A 24,978-nucleotide genomic window follows, 5' to 3' on the forward strand; every position below is an offset into this window, starting at 1 on the left:
TTTCCATTTTTGGATGATGGATTGAACAGTGCTCTGTGAGATGTTCAAAGCTTGGTATATTTTTTTATAATCTAACCCTGCTTTATACTTCTCCACAACTTTATCCCTCACCTGTCTGATGTGTTTGTTGGCTTTCAAGATGCTGCTTGCTCACTAAGGTTATCTAACAAACTTCTGAGAGCTTCACAGAACAACTGTATTTATTTATACTGAGATTAAATTACATTTACTATTTACTAATTAGGTGACTTCTGAAGACAATTTGTTCCACTAGATTTTAGTTAGGGGTACCAGAGTAAAGGGGGCTGAATAAAAATGCATGCCACACTTTTCACATGTTTATTTGTAAAAAAAAATAATTGAAAAACATTTATCATTTTCCTTCCACTTCACAGTTATGTGCCACTTTGTGTTGGTCTATCACATAAAATACCAATAAAATACATTTAAGTTTTTGGTTGTAACATGACAAAATGAAGAAAATTTCAAGGGGTATGAATAATTTTTCAAGGCACTGTAGGTGTATAGGTGGTCAGTGGAGAAAGGCCTTCTCATATAGGTGTGTAGGTGGGTCAGTGGAGAGTGACCCTAATAGAATGGTGGTCAATGGGAAGAGTGTTGTCAGTGGTTACATATTGAAGAGGCAGACATTTCTTTAGGAACCCCTAGCAAGCTCTGAAGGCAGACAAGGTGGCTTGGGAGTGAGCCCGCATGGGTGCCACCATAGAAAGCTGCTTCCTATGGAGGCACTCGCGGATGAGGAGGAGCCAGGAGTGCCAGTGGGGGACCCCATAGGAAGAGGATCAGGCTTCTCTCTGCAAAACCATCACACTGGTAAGTATAGGCATGTTTATTATTTTAAAGGAAAAAACTTTTAATGTTATTTTCACCAGTTTTCTATAGGCTGAATGTATTAATGTACTGTGGTTATTTTCTAACCTCCCCTCTTATAAACTCTCTCCTATAGGACTAGAAAATGTTGGATTTCTTGCAGGATACGGGCAGAAATGTATTCCCAACACTCCCCAAACTCACTGAAGAAGGTAAGAGCATAGTTTAAATATAGACTGGCAGTTTAAAGGGTTAGTCCCCCCAAAACTGATATTTGGGTTTTGATCGTTGCCAGAGTGTTAATCCTCCAATAGTTTCTTACATCCTTGGGGACTCTATTGGGGAGAGCTTTGCTTTGGTGTTTCTGCCTGCACACCCGCTGTGGTCATTATGAGGGGTCCCCACTCTCTTACGGCCCTGTTTATAATAGAGAGTGGATATTGAACACTGCAGTGTTTACTCCACACTAACTCAGCATTTTATAAATAAGTTATAAATCATTGTCTACGGCAGCCTTTTCCAACCTTCCTAACAGGGAGGAAACATTAAAATAAATGGCAGTTTTGAGGGCACCCCTGCTAATAATGAAATTTTCTACTGATTATAGTATATTAGTGTAAATAGGATATTTAAAACACTCAAAAGAAATAGAAAGGGTTACCCCGGGAACATAGAGGGTTGTCCAAGCTCGTCTCCCCAACCACTACTCATGCCTTACAATAATGGGATAGCTTAAATAAATTGGGTTTATGGTTTCACCCCTAGGTCCCCTGAGAGGTGTTCACTCCAGGGGAACATCTCTCCTTTTTGCGCACTTGGGCGGTGGATGGAGAAGGGAGGTGTGGTAGATTTGTCCAGCAGCAGTGCCTGTTATTGTTAGATGGCCTTAGGGCTCAATATGGCCGTTTTTCTTTTAGACGACTGGCACTACATGCAGCTCCAGCATTTTACCCACAGTCTGCCACAGGCCATTCGCGCACCCATCTCCGCGACTCCTTTTGAGAAGCTTTGCATGGCCCCATCCTGCATTCCATTTCAGTTTTTTACGGGATTCTGCAGGCATTATCTTTCAAAGGAAAGCCAATATATATAATAGAGTGGGAGAGAGACCTGCAACACGTGTTCACTGAGACACAACTTGACCATTCATATCACCTCACCCTCTCTAGTTCAGTCGATATGAAAATGCAAGAAAATTGGTTCATATTGCTTTCCCTCTGGTATAGAGTTCCCTCCAGCCTTGCTAGAACTAGAATCAGCTCTTTCAGATGCTTGCCGGAGGGAGTGTGGACATCAGGGTATGATCCTACACATTTGGTGGGAGTGCCCCAAATTAGAACCCTACTGGCAAGACATCAGATCTCAAATAAAAGCCATTTTAGATATTTAGATCTACCTGACTCCCCAATGGAGCTTCTGCTTCATGTCCCCAATGTCCCCCTTAGCCATTATCGCAAGTTGGTGTTACCCCCACCTTCTAAATGTGGCTAGACAATTGATTCCAGTATTGTGGAGAAGACCCAAATTTCTAACCAAGTGGATTGGATCCGCCTGGTGAACGACATAATGGCAGCGGAGGAATGGATGTGACATGCAAAAGCCGCTATGATCAATTCTATTGTAGCTGGGCCATATGGATTCACTATACTGTCAAAACCTCGCCGGACCCACAACCGGAGGGTATTTGAACTTTGAGAGAGTTCCACTGTTAGAGATGCCCTGATCTGACCCAATGAATCTTCTTTTATTCTTTTGTGATGTAAGATACAACCACTGTTATGATGGAGTTCTACCTCTGGTATTCTTGTTCCTCTTCCTTATTCTCCATTCCCTCTCCCCCCTCACTTCCCGCCCCTACTTTGTCTATGCCTGCTCACTTGGCTATTGTTTCTAATGTTCAATGGCTAATATTGGGTCACAGTTAAAGATATGGGGTTACCACCGCTCCAGGTAGGTCTGCTGAAACAAAAAGGTTTTTCCTCTAGGAAATGAAGAGCCCCAGGTTCCGGCTAATGTATATAGCTAATCAAGGTGACATGTACAGTGTGATCCTGATGTTCTAATAAAGGCACGAGAAATGTCATTCGGAGTGCGGCTGTCCAGAATTTTCTACTCACCTTTCTTTGGGTCACAGTTGCTGTAGAGACATATTGATGAACAGTATATTATTGCTATCGTTCATATGCTAAAATATTGGTTATGTTGTTTTCCATGCTTCGGCACCCTCCATGTCGGACTGTCAATCGGACCTCATGATGTATATACCATGATAACTGCTTATTTGAGCTGGTTTACACTTTTCATGCTTTCTCTATGTTTATTTTCAAATTGTGTTGCTTTTTCATTCAAACTACATATACAAATAAAGATTTTATATATATATATATATATATATATATATATATATATAAGAATGTGACACATTAGAATATTTAATACACCTGGCTGCTCTATACCACAGAATTCTTTTCAGTAATAATATTGAATTGAAACAAATAATAATAATGGACAGAAAATAAATGCAAACAGTTAAAACTGTAGCATCCCTTCTTATGGTGATCAATGAAGAAATTCCGGCTTGCTTTGGCAGTTAGTGGAAAATCTCCCCCCTTACATTGGGGGGTCTGAAGAGAAGAAACTTATATGATTGGTGGTCTGTGAAAATCTCCCTTATATTGGTGGTCAGTGGTGAAGAACCATCTTATATACTTGTATAGGTGGTCAGTAGAAAAGGACCATCTTATATACAGTGAGGGAAAAAAGTATTTTGATCCCCTGGTGATTTTGTACGTTTGCCCACTGAAAAAGAAATGATCAGTCTATAATTTTAATGGTAGGTTTATTTTAACAGTAAAGCCCCATACACACTATCAGATTATCTGCTAACTTTTTCCTTCAGATTTACCAAAACCATATAATATGAGGACAAACCTTAGGAGTTTCAATGTGTATGCAATCAGGCAGGCGCTTCAACTACATGGTTTTGGTAAATCTGAAGGAAAAACTCAGCAGATAATCTGATAGTGTGTATGGGGCTTAAGAGACAGAATAACAACAAAAAAATCCAGAAAAACGCATTCAAAAAAGTTAGAAATTGATTTGAATTTTAATGAGTGAAATAAGTATTTGACCCCCTTTGCCAAATATGACAAGTAATTGGTGGCAAAACCCTTGTTGGCAATCACAGAGGTCAGAGGTTTCTTGTAGTTGGCCACCAGGTTTCAGGAGGGATTTTGTCCCACTCCTCTCCAACTAATTAGGGTTTTAAGGCTGACATTTGGTAACTTGAATCTTCAGCTCATTTTTGCTCCTTAGAAACAGCAGCCAGTGGATTTCTAAGCAGCAGCATTTGTGCATTCTCAATGTGGTGACTGCAGACTTCAGAATAGGAGTTTCAGACCCTAGGACTTATTAACTGATAGGAGCAAACTCCACTCACCCTTCACTGACTCTAGTGAACATAATACTGGCATATGTGGACATAGACGCTCCATACACTCGTTTTATAGTGTGTAACTTCACCTCACACATCCTAGTAACAGCTGCCTTTTTCATTGAACATAGCACGACTTCCATAATTTTATTTCTTTTCCATCCTTTGGGGCCATACACACATTTTTCCTAACCCAGCAAGCGGGATTTCCCGCCGACAATCCCTGTGTGTATGGGGATTTGGCATCCGGACTTCTTCTTGTTATTTGTATGTAATCTTTTTTATGTGTCTCTATGTCCATTGTCTGTGTACCACACTCCACTTTAGTAGTGTGGGATCCTATTAATCGATACCGGTGAAGATGTCATCAAAATTTTTCAGTATACTGAGTATATCTTTTTATCTCTCAACTTTGAACTGAATAAACTGTTTTGTAACGTTTTATCAGCCTTTATTATTGCCCCTTGCTGCCTCAGTAGCCACTTTCTCCCTGGGCAATCTTACCTGGGGTACCCCTCTTCTTTTGTATGCTTCGCCACATAGCACTACACTTCACAAGCTGTTTCACTGTATGAAATACGAGCATTCAACGTCATCCCCCGAGCGTCTGACACTCCATGCATCTCTGCGTCACCGTCCAGGATCCACGGTGCGATGGACTCTGGCATAGAAGTGCGGAACATGGGAATCCATGGCCATCCACTAGCATATCCAAGCCCCACGGAGTCACTCCCCATGCACTCTGGGTGACGAGACTCTGAGCTTGGCGTGGTGTGTGTTGCCACAAGGAATGCGGAAAACAGACAAAAACAAGGGGTTTCCATCTCTCAGTTGTCATGGCCATTACGGTTACTCCTATCTCAGCTGATGGTGGAGCACACTAACATTCATCACCTGCAGAGCACCCATTCATACACTTGGACAAGGTACTTTATGCACTAGATGTGAATATATGCATTTCGTGCTCCTCCTGTAAAGAACTGGGTTTGCTCTATGGCTGACCATACATGATGTCAGTTTATTCACTGCCTCCTGGATCCCTTCAGATCAGTGTGTAAGGGTTGAGACCACATTATCAACTATCCAGCTTCCCGCACAGCCTCCCATTCTATGTGCCCCTTTCAGCCATATACCATAGCTTACATAGTAGTTACATAGTAGTCAAGGTTGAAAAAGGAAACAAGTCCATCAAGTCCAACATATGTGTTTAATTATATGTCAGTATTACATTGCATATCCCTGTATGTTGCGGTTGTTCAGATGCTTATCTAATAGTTTTTTGAAACTATCGACGATTCCCGCTGAAACCCCCGCCTGTAGAAGGGAATTTCACATCCTTGCTCTTACAGTAAAGAACCTTCTACGCAGTTTAAGGTTAAACTATTTTTCTTCTAATTTTAATGAGTGGCCACGTGTCTTGTTAAACTCCCTTCCGCTGAAAAGTTTTATTCCTATTGTGGGATCACCAGTATGGCGTTTGTAAATTGAAATCATATCCCTTCTTAAGCGTCTCTTCTCCAGTGAGAATAAGTTCAGTGCTCGTAACCTTTCCTCATAACTAATATCCTCCAGACTAGAGCTAAAACAACGAATCGATTAATCGACAACTAATCAATTATGAAATTAATCGATTACTATTTTCATAATCGATTAATCGGCCGGTAACAATGGTATATACAGTATATTTCTCCTCTAATGGTATATACAGTACATCTCTCCTCTAATTCCTTATACAGTATATCTCTCCTCTAATGGTATATACAGTATATCCCCTCTAATATATACAGTATATCTCTGTTATTCTCAGAGTGGATTCGATATTTTGCTCCTTAACCATATAGTTGGTTATTTATATTCACCACTGCATATAGAGATATTTAAGAATAAATTGCCTTTTTTTTAAACTTTACATGTTAACTAAATTATACACCACGCTTTTTTTTTAAGGTTATTAACTGATTAATCGATTAATCAAAACAATAATCGGCCAACTAATCGATTATGAAAATAATCGTTAGTTGCAGCCCTACTCCAGACCCTTTATTAGTTTTGTTGCCCTTTTCTGTACTCGCTCCATTTCCAGCACATCCTTCCTGAGGTCTGGTGCCCAGAACTGGACAGTATACTCCAGGTGAGGTCAGACCAGAATCTGGTAGAGTGGGAGAATTATCGCTTTATCTCTTGAGTTAATCCCCTATTTAATGCATGCCAATATTCTGTTTGCTTTGTTAGCAGCAGCATGCCATTGCTGAGCCTATCATCTACTAGGACCCCCAGGTCCTTTTAAATTCCTTGATTCCCCCAGAGGCCCCCTCCCCCCAGTAAGTAGGTTGCATTCATATTTTTGCCACCCAAATGCATTATTTTACACTTTTCCACATTAAACCTCATTCGCCTATTAATTTGTTCAGATCTACTTGCAAGGTTTCCACATTCTGTGGAGAAGTTATTACCATGCTTAGTTTAGTATCGTTCGCAAATACAGGGATTGAACTGTTTAACCCATCCTCCAGGTAATTTATGAACAAATTAAATAGGATTGGTCCCAGGACAGAACCCTGGGGACCCCACTTTCCACCTCTGACCATTCTGAGTACTCCCCATTTATCACTACCCCATTTATCACTGCCCTTATAGCCAGTATTCAATCCATGTACCGTAAACGTTTATGGGGAACTGTGTCAAATGCTTTTGAAAAATCCAGATACACCATGTCTACAGGCAAGAACGATTCTTCATGAATCCATGCTGATTACTACAAATTATACAGCTTTCATTACTAAAATCTTGTATCTTCCCCTCCAAGAGCTTGCATACTATTGATGTGAGGCTAACTGGTCTGTAATTCCCTGGGATGTATTTTGGCCCTTTTTTAAATATTGGTGCTACATTGGCTTTTCTTCAATCAGCTGGTACCATTCCAGTCAGTGGACTGGAATGTAAAAATTAGGAACAATGGTCTGGCAATTACTTGACTGAGTTCACTAAGGACCCTCAGGTGTGAGCCATCTGGTCCCAATGACTTATTAATGTTACATTTTTCAAGTCTAATCCTAATTATCTTCTGTTAGCCATGGCCTTGCTTCCTGTGATGTGTCGTGAGAATAAACACTGCAGTTTTGGTTACTGAAGCCCCCCGATTCCCTCGTGAAGAATGAGGAGAAGAATAAATTCTATACCTTCGCCATCTCACCATCCTTTGTAACCAGATTCCCTTCCTCATTCTTTATGGGGCCAATATGGTCTGGCCTCCCTCTTTTACTGTTTATATACTTAAAGAATTTCTTGTTTTTTTGCTCTCCTCCTATGTGTCTTTTGTGTTCTATCTTACCCACCCTAATTGCACCCCTACATTTTTTGTTGCATTCTTGTCATGTTTGAATGCTAATAATGATTCCTCGGCCTTGCATTTTTTGAAGGCCTTTGCTTTTATATGCATTTTTACATTGGATCTACCCAGGACTTTTTTTCGCTCTTTTAAATTTATTTCTCAATGGGATGCACTGGCTAATGCTCTTATTTAATATGCTCTTAAAGCAAACCCATCTCTCCTCTGTGTTCTTTGTTCCTAAGATTTTATCCCAATTAATATCTTCTAGCAAGGTTCGTAGTTTAGGGAAGTTGGCTCTTTTGAAATTCAGTGCCTTTGTATTCCCCTATTTGTGTGATCTATACTGAAGCTAATTGAAATGTCATTGCTTTTTCCCAAATTGCCCCATATTTCCACATCCATGATCAAGTCTGTATTATTGGTAATCAGTAGGTCTAGTAACGCTTTGTTTCTAGTTGGTGCGTTTACCATCTGACCCATGAAATTGTCCTGCAAGACATTTAGGAACTGGCGAGCCTTTGACGAATGTGTGGTTCCTTTCCGCCCATTCTATGTCTGAATAATTAAAATCCCCAATTATGATTAGAGGTCGACCGATGCCGATATTTAGAAATCATGGCGGCCGATAGCCGATATATGATGCCGATTTTTTTGGGCCAATATGTTAGGCCGATTTTATTTTATTTATTTATTTTTTTCCTTTTTTATTATTTTTTTTTTTAATCCCCCTTGATCTAACACACCTTTCCCACTGGGGCGTTTTTCAGGCGCTTTTGGGCTAAAAATAGCGCCTGTAAAGTGCCTGCAAAATGGCTCCCCTGCAGTCTGTGTGAAAGACAGAGTGCTTTCACACTGAGGCGATGCGCTGGCAGGATCTTAAAAAAAAAGTCCTGCAAGCAGCACGTTTGGAGTGGTGTATACCGCTCCTCCACCACTCCTGCCCATTGATATGAATGGGCACCACTGCCGAAGCGCATGCAATGCGATTTGGCAGCAGTGCTTCATGGGCGCATTTAACCTCTTCCTTGGCCGCTAGCTGGGTTATATGTGCCCCACTAGCAGCCAAATAGCACCGCTAAAATGATGGTAAAGAGCCGCTAAAACTTGCGTTTTACCATCAACGCCTGCCCGCTCCAGTGTGAAAGCAGCCTTCATAAGTGATACAGAAAATATCTTACATTTAAACATTTATTAAACAAAACAAACCTCCAATCAGTTTACTTGTATGTATGATTTAGATAAAAAAAAAAAAAAACTAAATATTAAATAAAAACAGGTAGTCAAAACTTTTGGACGAAAAAAAAAAATTCCGCTAACTTTACTGTTTTTATTTTATTTTTATTTTTTAAATAGTGTATTTTTTTCCCGAAAAAATGCATTTGAAAGACCTCTGTGCAAATGCTGTGTGACATAAAATATTGCAACAACCGCTATTTTATTCCCTAGGATCTCTGCTAAAAAAATATATATATAATTTTTGGGGGGGGTCTAAGTGATTTTCTGGCAGAAAATACAGGATTTTTACTTGTAAGCAACAAGTGTCAGAAAAGATTTAGTCTTTAAATGGTTAAACTGAGAACTTCTACACACAGAGATGACTTTATTCATTCAAGTGTAAACATTGTATCTTTCTGTTCTTTTCTTGGCAGGCTGCCCAGAGAGGAGGAAGACGTTTCTATGGCAACTTACACTGACTTCTATTACAGAAGTCATTTCAAAGTCCCGCTGTAGTTCTAAAACGGCTTTTTATCAGCACAATCGGCCGATGCCGATTGTTTAAAAAACGGCAAATATCGGCCGATATATCGGCCGGCCGATATATCGGTCGACCTCTAATTATGATGACACTTCCCATCCTTGCCGCTAATCCAAATTGTGATAGGAGGTCCCTCTCCCCCTCCTCTCCCTTATGAGGGGGCCTATAGCATACTCCCAGTATTACTTTCCCCTTAGTTTCATCCCTTTGGAGTTCTACCCATAAGGTTTGCACCTCCTCCCTAGCTCTTAGCGATGTCATCTCTCACATTCACTTGTACATTATTCTTAATATACAGGCATACCCCCTTTTTTTTACCCTCTCTATCCCTGCGATAAAGGGAATTCTCTTGAATGGTTCCCAGTCAATCATGAGAGCTGTTGAACCAAGTCTCTGAAATTCCCACAAAATCTACGGCACTCTGCCCTGGAAGCACCCGATCTCATCTGATCTCGGAGGCCACTGTGGGTGCGAGGGGAGATGGAGGCACCAGGCCACGGAGCTTGAGGCTTCCCGGCTCCCCACCCGATGCCCGCGGGATCCAGAGAAGTGTGTCTGCGGGAGGGGGAACCCCGGGAGTCGTGGGGGGAGAGAGCGCTTCAGGCGGCCCTCCCCTCTGGCCCCAGGGGGAACCCCCCTCCACTGGCAGGTCAAGCCAAGTACCACACGGGCCCCGCCACCCTTACCTGGGGGGGACAGAGAGGGCTCGGAAAGTCTGGAAGCCCCGAGCCCGGGCACCCCCCCTGGCCCGCCTGCCACGCGAGCCCCCTGCATTGCTCCGGCACGAAGCCCTCCTCATTGTGATCTCCTTCGAGATGGTACTTCATGCCCACTTTCCACCAGAGTCTCGCAGAAGGTGATATTGACACAATGGGACGTATCTCCATTATCCCTGGATCGCAGATCCGGGTGAGCCAGTCAGTCAGGGGCTCCTTGTTCTGGTGGCTGAGGTCCCCGGTACTTCAGTCCGGGAAATTGTTCCTACCTCTACATTCGCCCGTCATCATAACAAACTCCAGCCTGACCAGCTGGGGTGGAGTACTGGGAGTACAGTCGACCCAGGGTCTCTGGTTGGGTGAGGAACCCAAGTTGCCGATCAATGTGCTTGGACTCCGAGCAATCAGGCTTGCCTCTCCACATAGTCAATGAGACTACGAGGGTGTACGATTAGGATCCAGTCAGACAATGCCACGGCGGTGGCATATGTCAACCATCAAGGAGGAACAAGTAGCTCGGCTGCAGCACGTGAGGTCGCTCACATCCTTTAGTGGACAGAGCGGCAGGTACCGGCCTTGTTGGCCATTACATCCGGGAGGAAGAAACTGGCAGGCTGACTACCTAAGTCGCCAGATGATGGGCCCAGGAGAATGGGCATTGCATCCAGACATGTTCAGGCTATGTGCCTGCGGTGGGCCACACCAGACGTGGATCTCCTGGCTCCCGTCTCAATCGGGAAGGGCCGAGATCATATCCAGGATAAGAGATCCTTAGACGGACCTGTCAATCGCGCTGGTGGCTCCATGGGATCAGTACTGGCTGATCTACGACTTTGCTCTGAAAAAGCTACTACCACGTCTGCTTCGCAGAGTGAAAGCCAAGGGGGTTCCAGTAAGATTAATATCCCGGATTGGTCTTGGCGTCTCTGAGCGCCGAACTAGTACGCCTGGTTGTGAAGACTCCCTGCTGACTGCCGTTGCAAGAGGACCTTCTGTGTCAAGGTCTGATTTTCCATCTTGTTTTTACCAGAGCTAGTTTTAACGGTATGGCTGCTGTGAGCCAGATGCTAAGGTACCGAGACCTGTTGGACTCGGTGATCTTGACTATGTTGAGAGCACAGAATTCTTCTTCTCAGAAGATATACCATCGTACCTGGAAGACATACATCTCTATGTGTACGGAGACAGGATGACATCCGTGCACCTATTCAGTTTCCAGGATCCTGCTATTTCTACAGCGAGGAGTAGACCAGAATTTGGTTTAAGCACCATTAAGGGACAAATGTCAGCCTAGGCTGTTTTTTGTCAGCGACTCCTGGCGTCTCACTTTCTAGTGAGCACTTTTGTTCAAGGGGTCCGACATGTAGTTCCTCCGGTGCGTCCACCGTTACCCCGTGGATCTGATCCTGGTGTTATCGGCGTTTCAAAAACCGCCATTTGAAAATATCAGAGATCCCTCTGTTGACTCTTTCCCAGAAAGTGGTTTTACTAGTGCCTGTTACATTGGCCAGGAGGGTTCTGGAAATTCCCTTGTTGACTCTTTCCAGAAAGTAGTCTTTCTAGTGGCCGTTACATCGGCCAGGAGGGTTTCGGAACTGGCGGCCTTGTCTTGCAAGTCGCCCTATCTGGTTATCTATAAGGATAAGGTGGTGTTGCATCCGCAACCTTCTTTTCTACCGAAGGTGGTTTCGGCGTTCCACATCAATGAAGACATTGTGTTACCATCTCTGTGTTCTAAACCGACACATCCTAAAGAGGTGGGCCTCCTTTCCCTGGACGTGGTCCGGACTCTGAGGGTATATTTGTCTGCTACGGCTCCCTTTCAGAAGTCAGACTCCTTGTTGGTTTCGGTGGCTGGTCCGAAAAAAGGCACGGTGGTCTCGTCGGCCACTATTTCCAAGTGGATCAGACAGTTTGTAGTACAAGCCTACGCCTTGAAGGGGCAGGTGCCCCCCTCTCCGGTCACGGCCCACTCCACCAGGACAATAGAACGGCTTGGGCCTTCCGACATCAAGCATCTTCCGCTCAGTGTGTAGCGACGACTTGGTCGTCTGTTCACACCAAAATTCTACAAGGTAGATGTCGGTGCATCAGCTGATGCCTGTTTTGGCCGCAAGCTTTGCAGGCGGCTGTGTAATTGCAATTGCACTTACAATTTTTTCTGTTCTTTTTTGGTGAAAAACACAGTTACTTTTAAGCTTAATGCACTGTTGGATTTGTTACCACAAGTTTTGAGGTGGTTTGTAAGGTAGTGACTCCCAGATTGAGGAGCACTCTATTTTTTGTGGGTGAAGTTTTATACTGTTTCCCACATGCCAATGTGGGTGAAGTTTTTATGCTGTTTCCCACCCCTCGTTTTGGCACTGCTTGGGGACAATCCCGATGGTCTAAGAAAGGAGCTGTGTCAGACGGTGAACGTAAGGGAAAATAGGATTTTTTGTACTCACCGTAAAATCCTTTTCTCTGTAGTTCACCGACTGACAAAGCACCCTCCCCTCCTATTTTTTACGTTATACTGCTTGGTGACGTACTGAGGCTGCAGGAGGCAGGCTGGGGGGTTGTTACCTAAGGGACCGCCCCTTGGACAGAACTAGAAAGTTCTGTTTTTGTTATAACATGTTAACATGTTCTGCCTAGTCCTCTCCTGAAGGCAACCCGATGGTCTAAAAACGGGGCTGTGTCAGTCGGGCAACTACAGAGAAAAGGATTTTACGGTGAGTACAAAAAATCCTATTTTTTTAAATAAATCTTTAATTTTTGATACTTGGCTTGCATTTTTTCAGACACTATATCTCTGGAGCTCTTTTATGTGTCACTCTTACTATACCCTTTCTTTTTCCTGGTATAGTTGGGGTGAGTGGATGAGTGTCTGGGGTATCACCGTATCATTTATTTGGTTTGGTTTCCATGTTTTATTTTATATCCTGTATAGAGGACACCTGGAAGCCAGAAATCTTGCTGATAGATAGGGGTTCAAATTGAGCTCTGTAATTTCAGAGCCATTGTATCAAATTTTTAGGGACTCATTAATGACGGGAATAGTCCCACTGGATTGGCGTAGGGCGAACGTGGTGCCTATATTTAAAAAGGGATCAAAGTCTTTGCCAAGTAACTATAGACCTGTTAGCTTAACTTCTATAGCTGGGAAGATACTGGACCCTTGCTTTTTAACATCTTTATAAATGATATTGGGTCTAGGAACAAAAGTAATATTTCTGTCTTTGCAGATGACACCAAACTATGCAGTGGAATAACCTCCTTACAGGATGTCTCCAATTTACAAGCCGACCTCAATACACTGTCTAATTGGGCGACTATGTGGCAGATGAGGTTTAATGTTGATAAATGTAAAGTTATGCACTTGGGGGCTAAGAATATGCATGCATCATACATGCTAGGGGGAGTACAACTGGGGGAATCCATAGTGGAGAAGGATCTGGGGGTTTTGGTAGATCATAAGCTCAATAACAACATGCAATGCCAAGCTGCTGTTTCCAAAGCGAGCAAAGTCCTTTCTTGTATTAAGAGAGGTATGGACTCCAGAGAGAGAGATATAATTTTGCCCCTGTTCAAATCATTAGTAAGACCTCACCTGGAATATGCAGTTCCGTTTTGGGCACCAGTTCTCAAAAAGGATATCGGGGAACTGGAGAAAGTGCAGAGAAGGGCAACCAAACTAATAAGAGGCATGGAGGAGCTCAGCTATGAGGAAAGATTAGAGGAACTAAATTTATTCACTCTTGAGAAGAAGAGAATAAGGGGGGATATGATCAACATGTTCAAATATATAAGGGGTCCATATAGTGAACTTGGTGTTGAGTTATTCTCTGTACGGTCAACCCAGACGACACAGGGGCACTCTTTACGTCTAGAGGAAAAGAGATTTCATCTTCAAATACGGAAAGGTTTCTTCACAGTAAGAGCTGTGAAAATGTGGAATAGACTCCCGCCAGAGGTGATTCTGGCCAGCTCAGTAGATTGCTTTAAGAAAGGCCTGGATACTTTCCTGAATGTACATAATATAACTGGGTACTAACATTTATAGGTAAAGTTGATCCAGGGAAAATCTGATTGCCTCTTGGGGGATCAGGAATGAATTTTTTCCCCTGCTGTAGCAAATTGAAGCATGCTTTGCTGGGGGTTTTTTCGCCTTCCTCTGGATCAATTGGGGGCATAACATTGGGTATATTGGATTGTAGGATTATTTTTTATTTTATTTATTTGTTTTTAAGGTTGAACTGGATGAACTTGTGTCTTTTTTCAACCTGACTAACTATGTAACTATGTAAATACTTATTTCACTCATTAAAATGCAAATCAATTTATAACTTTTTTGAAATGCGTTTTTCTGGATATTTTTGTTGTTATTCTGTTTCTCACTGTAAAAATAAACCTACCATTAAAATGTAGAAAATCAGCAGAGGATTAAATACTTATTTCCCTCACTGTACACGTAAAGGTGGTCGGTGGAACAGGGCCTCCTTGTATTAGTTGGTCAGTGGAGAATGGCCTGCTTATATAGGTGGTCAGTGGACAGGGGCCTTCTTGTATAGGTGGTCAGTGGACAAGGGCCTTCTTATATAGGTGTAAAAGTGGTTAGTGGAGACGAGCCTTCTTATATAGGAATAAAGGTGGTCAATGGAGAAGGGCTTTCTTGTATAAGTGTATACAGTAGGTGGTGAGTGGAGCAGCGCCTTCTTGTATGGGTGGTCAGTTGAGAAGCGCCTTCTTAGATAAGTGTATAGGTGGTCATTGGAGAAGGGCCTTCTTAGGTGTAGAGTCTTCTTACATAGGTGTATAGGTGGTTAGTGGAGAAGGACCTTCTTATATACTGTAGATACATTGGTGGTCAATGGAGAAGGGCTTTCTTATATAGGTGTATAAGTGGTCATTTGAGAAGGGCTTTCTTAGTTGTAAAGCCTTCCTACATAGGTGTGTAGGTGGTCAATGGAGAAGGTCTTTCTTGTATAGGTGGTCAGTAGAACAGTGTCTTCTTGTATGGGTGGTCATTGGAGAGGGGCCTTCTTACATTGATGTATTGGTGGTCAGTGGAGAAGGGCTTTCTTATATAGGTGTCTAGGTGGTCAGTGGAGAAGGTCCTTCTTAGATAGGTGTAGTAACTTCTTATATACTGTAGGTGTATAGGTGGTCAGTAGAGATGGGTCTTCTTAGATAGGTGTATAGGTGGTGATTGGAAAAGGGCCTTTTTAGATTGATTGGGAACAGTATCCCCTTTTGGGCTAACAGTTTACCCCTTTGATGGCTTAAAGGTCATCAGTGATTACTTATCCCAGAGTCAGAAATTGCTCACTGCTAGAGGAATACCATAAACCTATGGAAGAACCCTAGCGTTCCACGAAGACTGGTCCCATGGAGTGTTGTCTGCTTAATGCAGTGAACATCTATCATTGTAGAAGAGGGTGGACACTTGACTTGAGAAGTCACATGACCGGGCTCTACTTCCTGCACTTTTTTTTTTTTTTTTTTTTTTGGAGCTTTGTGTGCTTTGGAGACCTGAAGCAAATGAAAACTTATTTTGAAAGCACATTTTTATGCCTTATAAATGTGTAGTATTTTTTAAGCAGTGGTATGGCTTGAGATAGACCTTCTTTATAATTTGGTCCACTAGGTGGATTTATTTTTTTTTATTACAGAGAAAGAATAAAGTGATGCTGAGACACACAAAGGTGGTGGGCAGGAAAACCCAAACCTTCTGGATGAATAGAAGCGGTCTGTAATTATTGCAGGGAGATTAGGTTTTTAAGACATACCAGAAACCAGATGCTCACCTAGAACTAACATTTTTTGCCCATAATTTTAAAAATGTGTACTGTACAGATATACAGTATCTCACAAAAGTGAGTACACCCCTCACATTTTTGTAAATATTTTATTATTTTTTTCAAGTGACAACACCCTGGTAGACATTAATGGCTGTGTGTTGAGTTATTTTGAGGGAACAGAAAATTTACACTCACTTTACATTGTAGCAAAGTATAATTTCTTCAGTGTTGTCACATGAAAAATCTAATAAAATACTTACAAAAATGTGAGGGGTGTACTCACTTTTGTGAGATACTGTATTTATATGTATGTATATGTCATGAGTTCTGGAGACAGTTGCTTTGTGTGTTTGCTGCTTTACTAGGTTGCTCTTTTCTGAATCTTTTGTTGATCAAGTTCCATTCAAACTGGTTTATATCTTGTTACTAGGAGATAATGGTGACTGCCACACAATGCATTTCTTTATACACTATGCTAATCCACTGGTGCGATTGTAAGAGTGAACATGATATAACAATTTTCCAATCTGTATATTGTTACCTTGCTTGTTATAAAATGTTTGTCATGGCCCAGTTGCTAAATAGGGATTAAAGAAATCGTATTAAAGTATAACTAAAGGCAACAATTTTTTTATTTTTGGGGGGGAGGGTTATAACACCTGTCAGTTTTTTTTTTTTTTTCCATCTGTGTCCCATTGGGGAGATTTCCCTTTACTTCCTGTCCCATAGCCAAAACAGGAAGTGAGAGAAAATCGGGGAATCACTGGTTGTCACCAGAACTAGTGTCCCCATTGGAAGCGTTGCCCTTTGTTATTATACTCTATTACTGGGGACAACCCAACATTTGGGATTTTCTTTCATTTTCACTTTTGATGATAACAGTAAATAGGACTAATAGAGAGGGTGAATCTCCCTAACGGGGACACAGACAGCAATAAAAACTGACAGGTGTTCTCCTCTCCACTCTATCAACAACTAAAAAAAAAAGTTTTGCCTTTAGTTATACCTTAAAGCGGAGGTCCACCCTAAAATGGACCTTCCGCTCATCGGAATCCTCCCCCCCTCCGGCGCCACAATTGGCACCTTTCAGGGAGGAGGGGGGTGCAGTTACCTGGATAATCCAGGTAACTGCACCCACTTCCGGGATAGCTCTCTGCGGAAAGGGGCGTAGATTACGCCCCTTTCCGCAAGTGCCCGCCCCCTTCCGCAAGTGCCCCGCTGCCTGCTGGGAAACACACAGATCCCAGAGGCAGCGGGGACCGTCCTTATTGCGCAGCGCTACTCGCGCATGCGCAGTAGGGAACCGGGAAATGAAGCCGAAAGGCTCCATTTCCTGATTCCCATACCCAAGATGGCGGCGGCAGCACCCGAGTACCGATCTAGAGATCGGCTTCGGGTGCCGACATCGCGGGCGCACTGGACAGGTAAGTGTCACTATTTTAAAAGTCAGCAGCTGCAGTATTTGTAGCTGCTGGCTTTTAAAAAAAAAAAAAAACGCGGAGTCCCGGCGGACTCCCGCTTTAATAATACCTAAAAAGATCTTGTTGTGGTTTTGTATATACTTTATTTTGTTATCAGAAGTAAGACATTTAAAAATATTTAACTTTTTTTAGTAACCTAAATATAAAAAAATTTAAAATATTATTTTTTATTAAATAGTTTCAAAGGTTACATTCAAAAAGCCCATAGTCTGGATCGCTACCCATATATCACAACATTAGTGATACTTGAGAAGGACAATCCTCTAATATTTTGGAAATCAATATAAACATATCTTATCATCTGGTTCAACAAAAACAACTATACTTAAAAGAGAAGTATGGCTTTTTTTTTTTTTTTGATTCATACTTACCTCGGGTGGATGCAGCATCACACCGATGCAGCATCTGTCCCTGCACTGAGAACTGAGCGATCGAACATCGCCGATGGCTCGGTTTTCACAGATCCCCGAGAGGAGAGCTGTTGCCTATCAGTCAGCATCTCTCCTCTCTGCTTCTCCACGCTCACTGGAGCGGCTGAGCTGTGGAGGGGCGGGGAGCGGCCATCTCAGCAGCTCGCTGAGACTGCCATCAATCAAGACATTGGGAAGTCGGGATAACGCAGTGCCTTGACAGATGGCAGCGACGTCAGTGGAGCGTGGCCTTCAGACTGCTCTCTGCTGAAAACGGGTAACAGGAGTGCAAAACGAATTGCACTCTTGGGACCCATAGGAGAAGCCCAGCCTAAAAAGCTCAGGCTGGTCTTCTCCTTTTAAAGTGGTTGCATAGTCAATTTTTTGACTTTTACCTACAGGAAAGCCTATAATAATGCCCCGTACACACGAGAGGAATTAAGTCTGACAGACCTCCAAAGGAGTTCCGCCGGAGTTCCGCTGGAGTTCCGACGGAGTTCTGGCGGACTTTTCGACCGAACGGACTTGACCACACACCATCACACCAAACTCCGACGGAGTCGAACGTGATGACGTACGACTGGATTCGACGTAGGAAGTTCATAGACAGTAGCCAATAGCTGCCCTAGCGTCGGTTTTAGTCCGTCGGAGTAGCATACACACGAGCGGAGTTTTCGAAGGGGACCGGGTCCGGCGGAGTTCCGTCGGGAAAATTTGAAGCATGCTTCATTTCTAAAGTCCGTCAGACTTTTGCGAAGCTAAAGTCCGTTGCAGCCCACACACGATCGGATAGTCTGACGGACTCGGTCTGACGGACTTTGGATGTTGAAAAGTCCGCTCGTGTGTACGGGGCATAAGGCTTACCTGTAGGTAAAAAAAATATCTCCTAAACCTGTATGGTTTAGGAGATATTCCCCTCGCAATGCGCCGCTGACTGCAGCGGCGCATGTGCACAGGGGATTCTCGGCTGAAAGTCCGGCAGACGCCGGACCCTGCCACTCACAGCGCCGGAGTCTCGATACCCGGAAGAAACACTGAGGGAACATGTCAGCATCCTCGGGTGGATTGGTGCATACTAGCTCATTATGCCTTTTCCTTTGCAGGTCAGGAAGAAAAAAAAAAACTTCAGCAGGTATACAACTGCTTTAAGTAACCATTATTTCACTTGGGCAAGAATCTGCCCACATGCAAAACAAAATAAGACAATAAATAATAATAAAGAAAGAGAAGAAAACTAAACCTAAATATAAAATAGAACATATCAGAGGCGTTATTAGAACCTTCAGGGCCCCGATGCAAAAAAAATCCTGAGGGGCCCCACTGGCCCCTGACTGGGGCCCTTCCCACTGATCCTGGGCCCTTTATTATGGTCCATAGTGGGACACCTTTCTGCTGTCTTGGGGTCCCCCTGCGGTGGCAGAACCCCGGAGCCCAGTCGCAAATGTGACCCTGATAGTTCTGCCACTGGTCTCAATAGTTTTTTTTATAATTTTTTACAATATGGGGGTCTTTGGTGAAATATCAGGGGTCTAAACAGACCCCAAATGTCTCACTTTTGAGACAGAGAAAGGGACTGACAACAGATTCATCAGTCCCTTTTTCTGCAGCCTCAGCTCCACAGAATAAATGATCAAGAATAAGCTCTGTACAGAGCTTCCCGTTCATTACTAAACTGAGGCATAGTAAACGCTGTTTACTATGCCCAACTATGAATTGATTTTAAAAAAAAAACAATCACTGACTCTATTCATTAAAAAAAGGAAGTGGCTGGTAAATGACACATTTACTGGCCCCTTCCCCGCTCCCCATCCTGTCAGTATCCCCTGCAGCAGCCGATAGGAGAAGGAGCAGCATGTGGAGAAGCCAATGCCCACCATTTCCCTCCTGCAACCGCTGAATGTCTATCCCAGCATACAGGGGGGACCACAAGGGCCCCCTGGAGCAGGGGGCCAGATCGCAATGGCGACCCCTGTAAGTACACCCGGGAACATATCAATATTTGATAGGGGGAGCTGTTGGCTTCTTTAACTACTACAGCCACGTAACACTTACAGGTCTTGTCCCACCCCCAGGCTGTGACTGGACAGTGAATGGAGAAGCAGCAGACTAGTAAACTCATCTCTCTGTCATTCTGCTCTCTCCTGTCAGCCCCCTTGTTTGGCCCCATGTACACTGGGCATTTGTCCAGCTCCTCTGAATTCCTTTTCTCCTGGCAGGAGAAAAGCAGCAACAAAAAATGCACATAAAGCAGCATTTTGCAAAGGCTTTTAGGCGCGTTGAGTGTTAGGGCATTCATTCATTCATTCCATTGGCCATAATATTATTTATTTTTTGCCATTGTAATAGATAAATGCTCAAGTGCTAAACATGTTTAGAATTTAGGAGAGTTTACATGTTTAAAGGCACTTCAAGCGTTTTTTCTGCTCAAACGCTCCTCTCATGAACGCGCAACTATGATTTTTTTTAAGCCTGTAAATGCTCCTCTTCTATAACTCCTGTAACTGCCTATGTCTGCATGGAAACATAGGCTAACACAGAGGCTAAAATAGAGGTGTCAAACACCAGTCAAAGCAGCTTTTTTTTTGTCTTGTCTGCATGAGGCATTTCAATGTTATATTTAAAGTTAAAGTTATTTAAGTTATTTTAAAGTATGTCTTAAAATTCTACTAAACCCGGGACCCTGCATTCACTATATCTGGCCTCCCACAGTACACGAAAATGCCATTATTTTAGTAAATATAAACTGCTAAATACCTTTTCTCATCAACAGTATATAACAGTCTTGTGACTTCTAACAGTGTCTGGTTAAAACTTGTAGGAGGAGTTTAAATTCTGCTTTGACTGTCCTATGAGGCTGCATGACCCCTGACCCTCTGTCTGGACAGTGCTCATTGGCCCTGTGCCGATCACATGCACCCTTCAAAAAAAATCTCTAGCAATACACTCTAGCAATACACACCAAACTGAGCATGTGCGGAGTGCCCCCAAAGGTTTACTGTTTTTAAAGTTACTGTTTTTTTTTACTGCTTTACTGTTTTTAAATCATAATGGCAACAGAAACTACCCAAGTGACCCTTGTGATTTTGGGATGATAACATGTGCACACAAGTTGACACAAAGGGGTTTGAATGGTTTTTAAAGGTAACCATCCTCGCCTGGGATCTGTTTGCTTGTAATTAGTGTGTGTGTATATAAAAGGTCAATGTGTTTCTGGACTCCTGATAGACCCTTGCATCTTTCAACTGGGGTATGTAAACTTTTGATCAGGGTCATTTAGGTCATTTCTGTTGCCATTATGATTTAAAAAGAGTAAACACAGTTGATTGATAATAAATGGCTTCAGCCAAACACTAACCATGAGTGAAAGAAACGTTTTTGTGTGGTCATTCATATTCTCTGAAAAATGCCCAAGAAATCATAAATTCTGCCAGGGTATGTAAACTTATGAGCACAACTGTATATAGCAAGGCGGCTCTCCTGGGCTGGATCACATACCTAGTACGTGATCCTGCACTTTTGGGTCTGGGAAGCGCCATCGGCAACCCACTCCTGCTATGATTGGACATGGTGGGAGCCAATCAGCAGGTCCGGCGGTCTCGATGTCCGCTAGAACCTGCCGATTACTCAGGACACAATCAGAACTGCAGTCCGCAGACTGGCGTTCTGTCAGTAGGGAAGGTATTGATCCAGTGCAAATTAGGAACACGGATCCCTGCCTTCCCATAGTACAAGCACCTCCCACAGGGCAGTTTGAAGGAATTTGGGGGCCCCAAGCAAAATGGACATGGAGGACCCCCCCCCCCCCCCGCGCGCGCGCGCACGCAAAGCCTACAGGAATCACAACATAGCGATACAGTTTAAGTTCACCAACACTTTATATAAATAAAAAAGGTTTACAATGCAAATACTGCTGTTGCATATAATGTGCATAAAACATTTTCAACAATTGAACATTTGCAAAAAAAACACCACTGTACCATAAAATCAAATATACATTAAAAAAGTGCACAATAACTAAATCCAACATACTTAAAACACACGCACACACACTTCAAAAAAGAAGCAATAAGATGGAAATGGAATGGTCAAGAAAGAAAATGTAAAGAAAGCTATTGTAATTGTTTTTATTATGGTCAGCAAGCTACCATATTTTTATTGCTAAATGGGTCTTGATGACTGCCTCCCCCCTTACTACTCCCCCCCCGTGTTCTTTTTAACCCCCCTTACTACCGCGTACCGCGCGAAAGGAGATTCCGTTTTCTGTTCCCGGCCCGCCGGACTGAAAGGACGTGAGCGTGTGCACTTCCTGTCATTCCGGCCGGGAACAGGAAACTGAATCTCCTGTAACGCACGGACTGCAGGAGGAAGGAAGAGGAACTCAGCCACACTACAGGCTGCCTGCAGCTTATAGGAAGCGCCGGCCAGTGGCGCGACAGGGCCCCAGGCCAGCTCGGGGCCCCAAGCAATTGCTTGTTTTGCCTGTCCTGGCGCGACGGGCCTGACCTCCCACACTGTAACCAAGCACAGGTTAGGCACACCATTAACCCTTTAATTGCCCCTGATGTTAACCCCTTCCCAGCCAGTGTCAATAGTACAGTGACTGTGCATATTTTTAGCACTGATCACTGTATTGGTGTCTCTGGGTCCCAAAAAAGTCTAAAAAGTGTCACTTAGTATCTGATTTGTCCGTCGCAGTCCCACTACTTTATAAGTTGCTGATCACCACCATTACTAGTAAAAAATAAATTAAAAAAATTCAATAAATACATCCCATGGTTTGTAAACACTATACATTTTGAGCAAACCAATCAATATATACACTTATTAGGATTTTTTTTTTTACCAAAAATATGTAGCAGAATACATATTGGCCTAAATTGATGAATAAATTAGATTTTTCCATTTTTTATTGGATATGATTTATAGCAGAAAGTAAAAAATATTGTTTTTTTTTGTTTTTCAAAATTGTCAGTGTTTTTTTTGTTTATAACCCAAAAAAATAAAAGTCGCAGAGGTGATCAAAATATCACCAAAAGAAAGCTTTATTTGTAGGAAGAAAAGGGCATCGATTTTATTAGGGTACAACATCGCACGACCGCTCAATTGTCAGCTAAAGTAATGTAGTGCGGTAGTACAAAAAATGGCCTGGTCATGAAGGGGGTAAATCTGCTGGAGGTGAAGTGGTTAAATTAAAATTAACCCCAACCATTTAATGGTCTACAAAGCGACCAGCGAATAATAGAAAGGTCGCAAAGTGAAGGACTGTTGAAGACTCGGGAGCCTTTGTATGTGCTTCCACTAAAGCTATGCCTCCCATAGGGTTCAGTGACCAGTGCTGGCCTTACCCAGTGTGGTCGTTTTGTTGAGTGATTGCACCGTTGCCAGGAGTTTTATATAAACAGGTATTCTATGCTTACATGTACAAGCAAATATATTTGTGCATCGGCACAGGGATTTTCTGCACAAAAGCTCCGTGCGACATTAATACATTATGGGGACTCAGTACTCATTCTTTCTCCTTGTATCATGTTTGTTTATTGACTATTCAAACATGCAGATCCCAGCAGCCATTCTTCATTCTTCTATGGGAACCGGATTACATTGTGGCTCTGGTGCATTTAAACATAAATTTATCCACTACAAGTGTTGCTCACCCTCGGTAAGGCTTACTTAAAACAGTAGTAAATCTGATAAAAAAAAATGTTTTAACCACTTCAGCCCCAGAAGATTTGGCTGCTGAATGACTGGACCATTTTTTGCTGTGTCGCAAAAACTGGCAATTAACTAACAACTGACAATTAACTGACAGTGCGACGTTGCACCCAAACAAAGCTGACGTGCTTTTTTACCCACAAATAGAGCTTTCTTTTGGTGGTATTTGATCGCCACTGCGGTTTTTATTTTTTGCTCTATAAACAAAAAGAGAGAGGCAATTTTGAAAAAAAATACAATATTTTGTACTTTTTGCTATAATAAATATCCCCTTTTTTTATTTTTAAAGTGAATTTTTTCCCAGTTTAGACCGATATGTATTCTTCTACATATTTTTGGTAAAAAAAATATAAATCGCAATAAGCGTATATTGATTGGTTTGCGAAAAAGTTATAGCGTCTACAAAATAGGGGATAGATTTATAGCATTTTTATTTATTTATTACTAGTAATGGCGGTGATCCGCGATTTTTATCGGGACTGCGACATTATGGCGGACACATTGGACACTTTTGACACATTTGTGGGACCATTGTCATTTATACAGCGATCAGAGCTATAAAAATGCACTGATTACTGTAAAAATGTCACTGGCAGGGAAGGGGTTAACACTAGGGGGCGATCAAGGGGTTAACTGTGTTCCCTGTGTGTGTTTCTAACTGAAGGGGGAGGGGACTGACTAGAGGGGATGACAGATTGTAGTTCCTAGCTTATAGGAATTCCCGATCTGTCTCTGTGTTTACACTCACTCACACCCCTGTTCTGCCTCTTGTGGCGGTAATCACTCGTGGCCGGCGGTCATTGCGAGCGTCAGCCACGAGCATCGGCACCCCCGCATTGCAGCGGGATCGCGCCAACCTGCCACAGTGTAATGGCGGAGGCTGGTCGGCAAGCGGTTAAAGGAGAAATACAGCCAAAGCTCGTTTGGTTGTACTTCTCCTATGGATCACAGGAGTCCTGTGACCCATTTTCGGCAGACAGCGGGGTGAAGCCTGCTGTCGGCTGACGTCGCAGAGCCAATACAGGCTGGGGCAAGATTGCGACAATGAATTTGGGACCTGCTCACATGTGTGGATTGACACCTGGCTCAGCCTCTCAGTGAGCTGCTAAGGGCCTGAGACAGCCACCCCCCCCCCCCCCCACACACACACAGCCCAGCGCTCCAGTGAGTAAGGAGGGGGCACAGCAGACAGTGGTGACTGACAGTTACCAGCTCTCTGCTCAGGGAGCCCTGAGAACAAAGTAAAGGGTGGCGCAAACCCCATACCTCTCTATTTTTTTTAAATGGATCCCTGGAGGTTTATGCCATAATGTGCTAGAATTAGCAGGTTATTAGCTGTCAAACACAGCCCTCAATCATTTCACTATGGCACACATAAATGTATGATCTATGCATGCGTGGACAGGTCAGGAGAGGCATTTATAACAGATGGGACCACAAGGGTCTCTTCTGTTATAAAATCCCTGCCCATCAACATTTTTTTACTGTGAAGGTTTAATACCACTTTAACCACTAGCCGATCAGC

General features: G+C 42.9%; 1 protein-coding gene across 2 annotated transcripts in view; it reads left to right on the forward strand.

The window, feature by feature from the left end:
* Positions 1-24,978, forward strand: part of CCDC81 (coiled-coil domain containing 81) — a 106,203-nt gene that overhangs the window by 16,103 nt on the left and 65,122 nt on the right. For both annotated transcript variants that reach the window (XM_077484921.1, XM_077484923.1), the window contains exon 2: positions 968-1,043. In XM_077484921.1, the coding sequence (XP_077341047.1) occupies positions 977-1,043 (67 nt within the window). In that variant the 5' untranslated portion in view covers positions 968-976. The remainder of the gene's footprint in view (positions 1-967; positions 1,044-24,978) is intronic.

Source organism: Lithobates pipiens, unplaced genomic scaffold (genome assembly GCF_037356315.1).
Source record: "Lithobates pipiens isolate NorthernLeopardFrog02 unplaced genomic scaffold, aLitPip1_a1.2 Scaffold_169, whole genome shotgun sequence".
In the NCBI taxonomy this organism is placed as follows: Eukaryota; Metazoa; Chordata; class Amphibia; order Anura; family Ranidae; genus Lithobates; species Lithobates pipiens.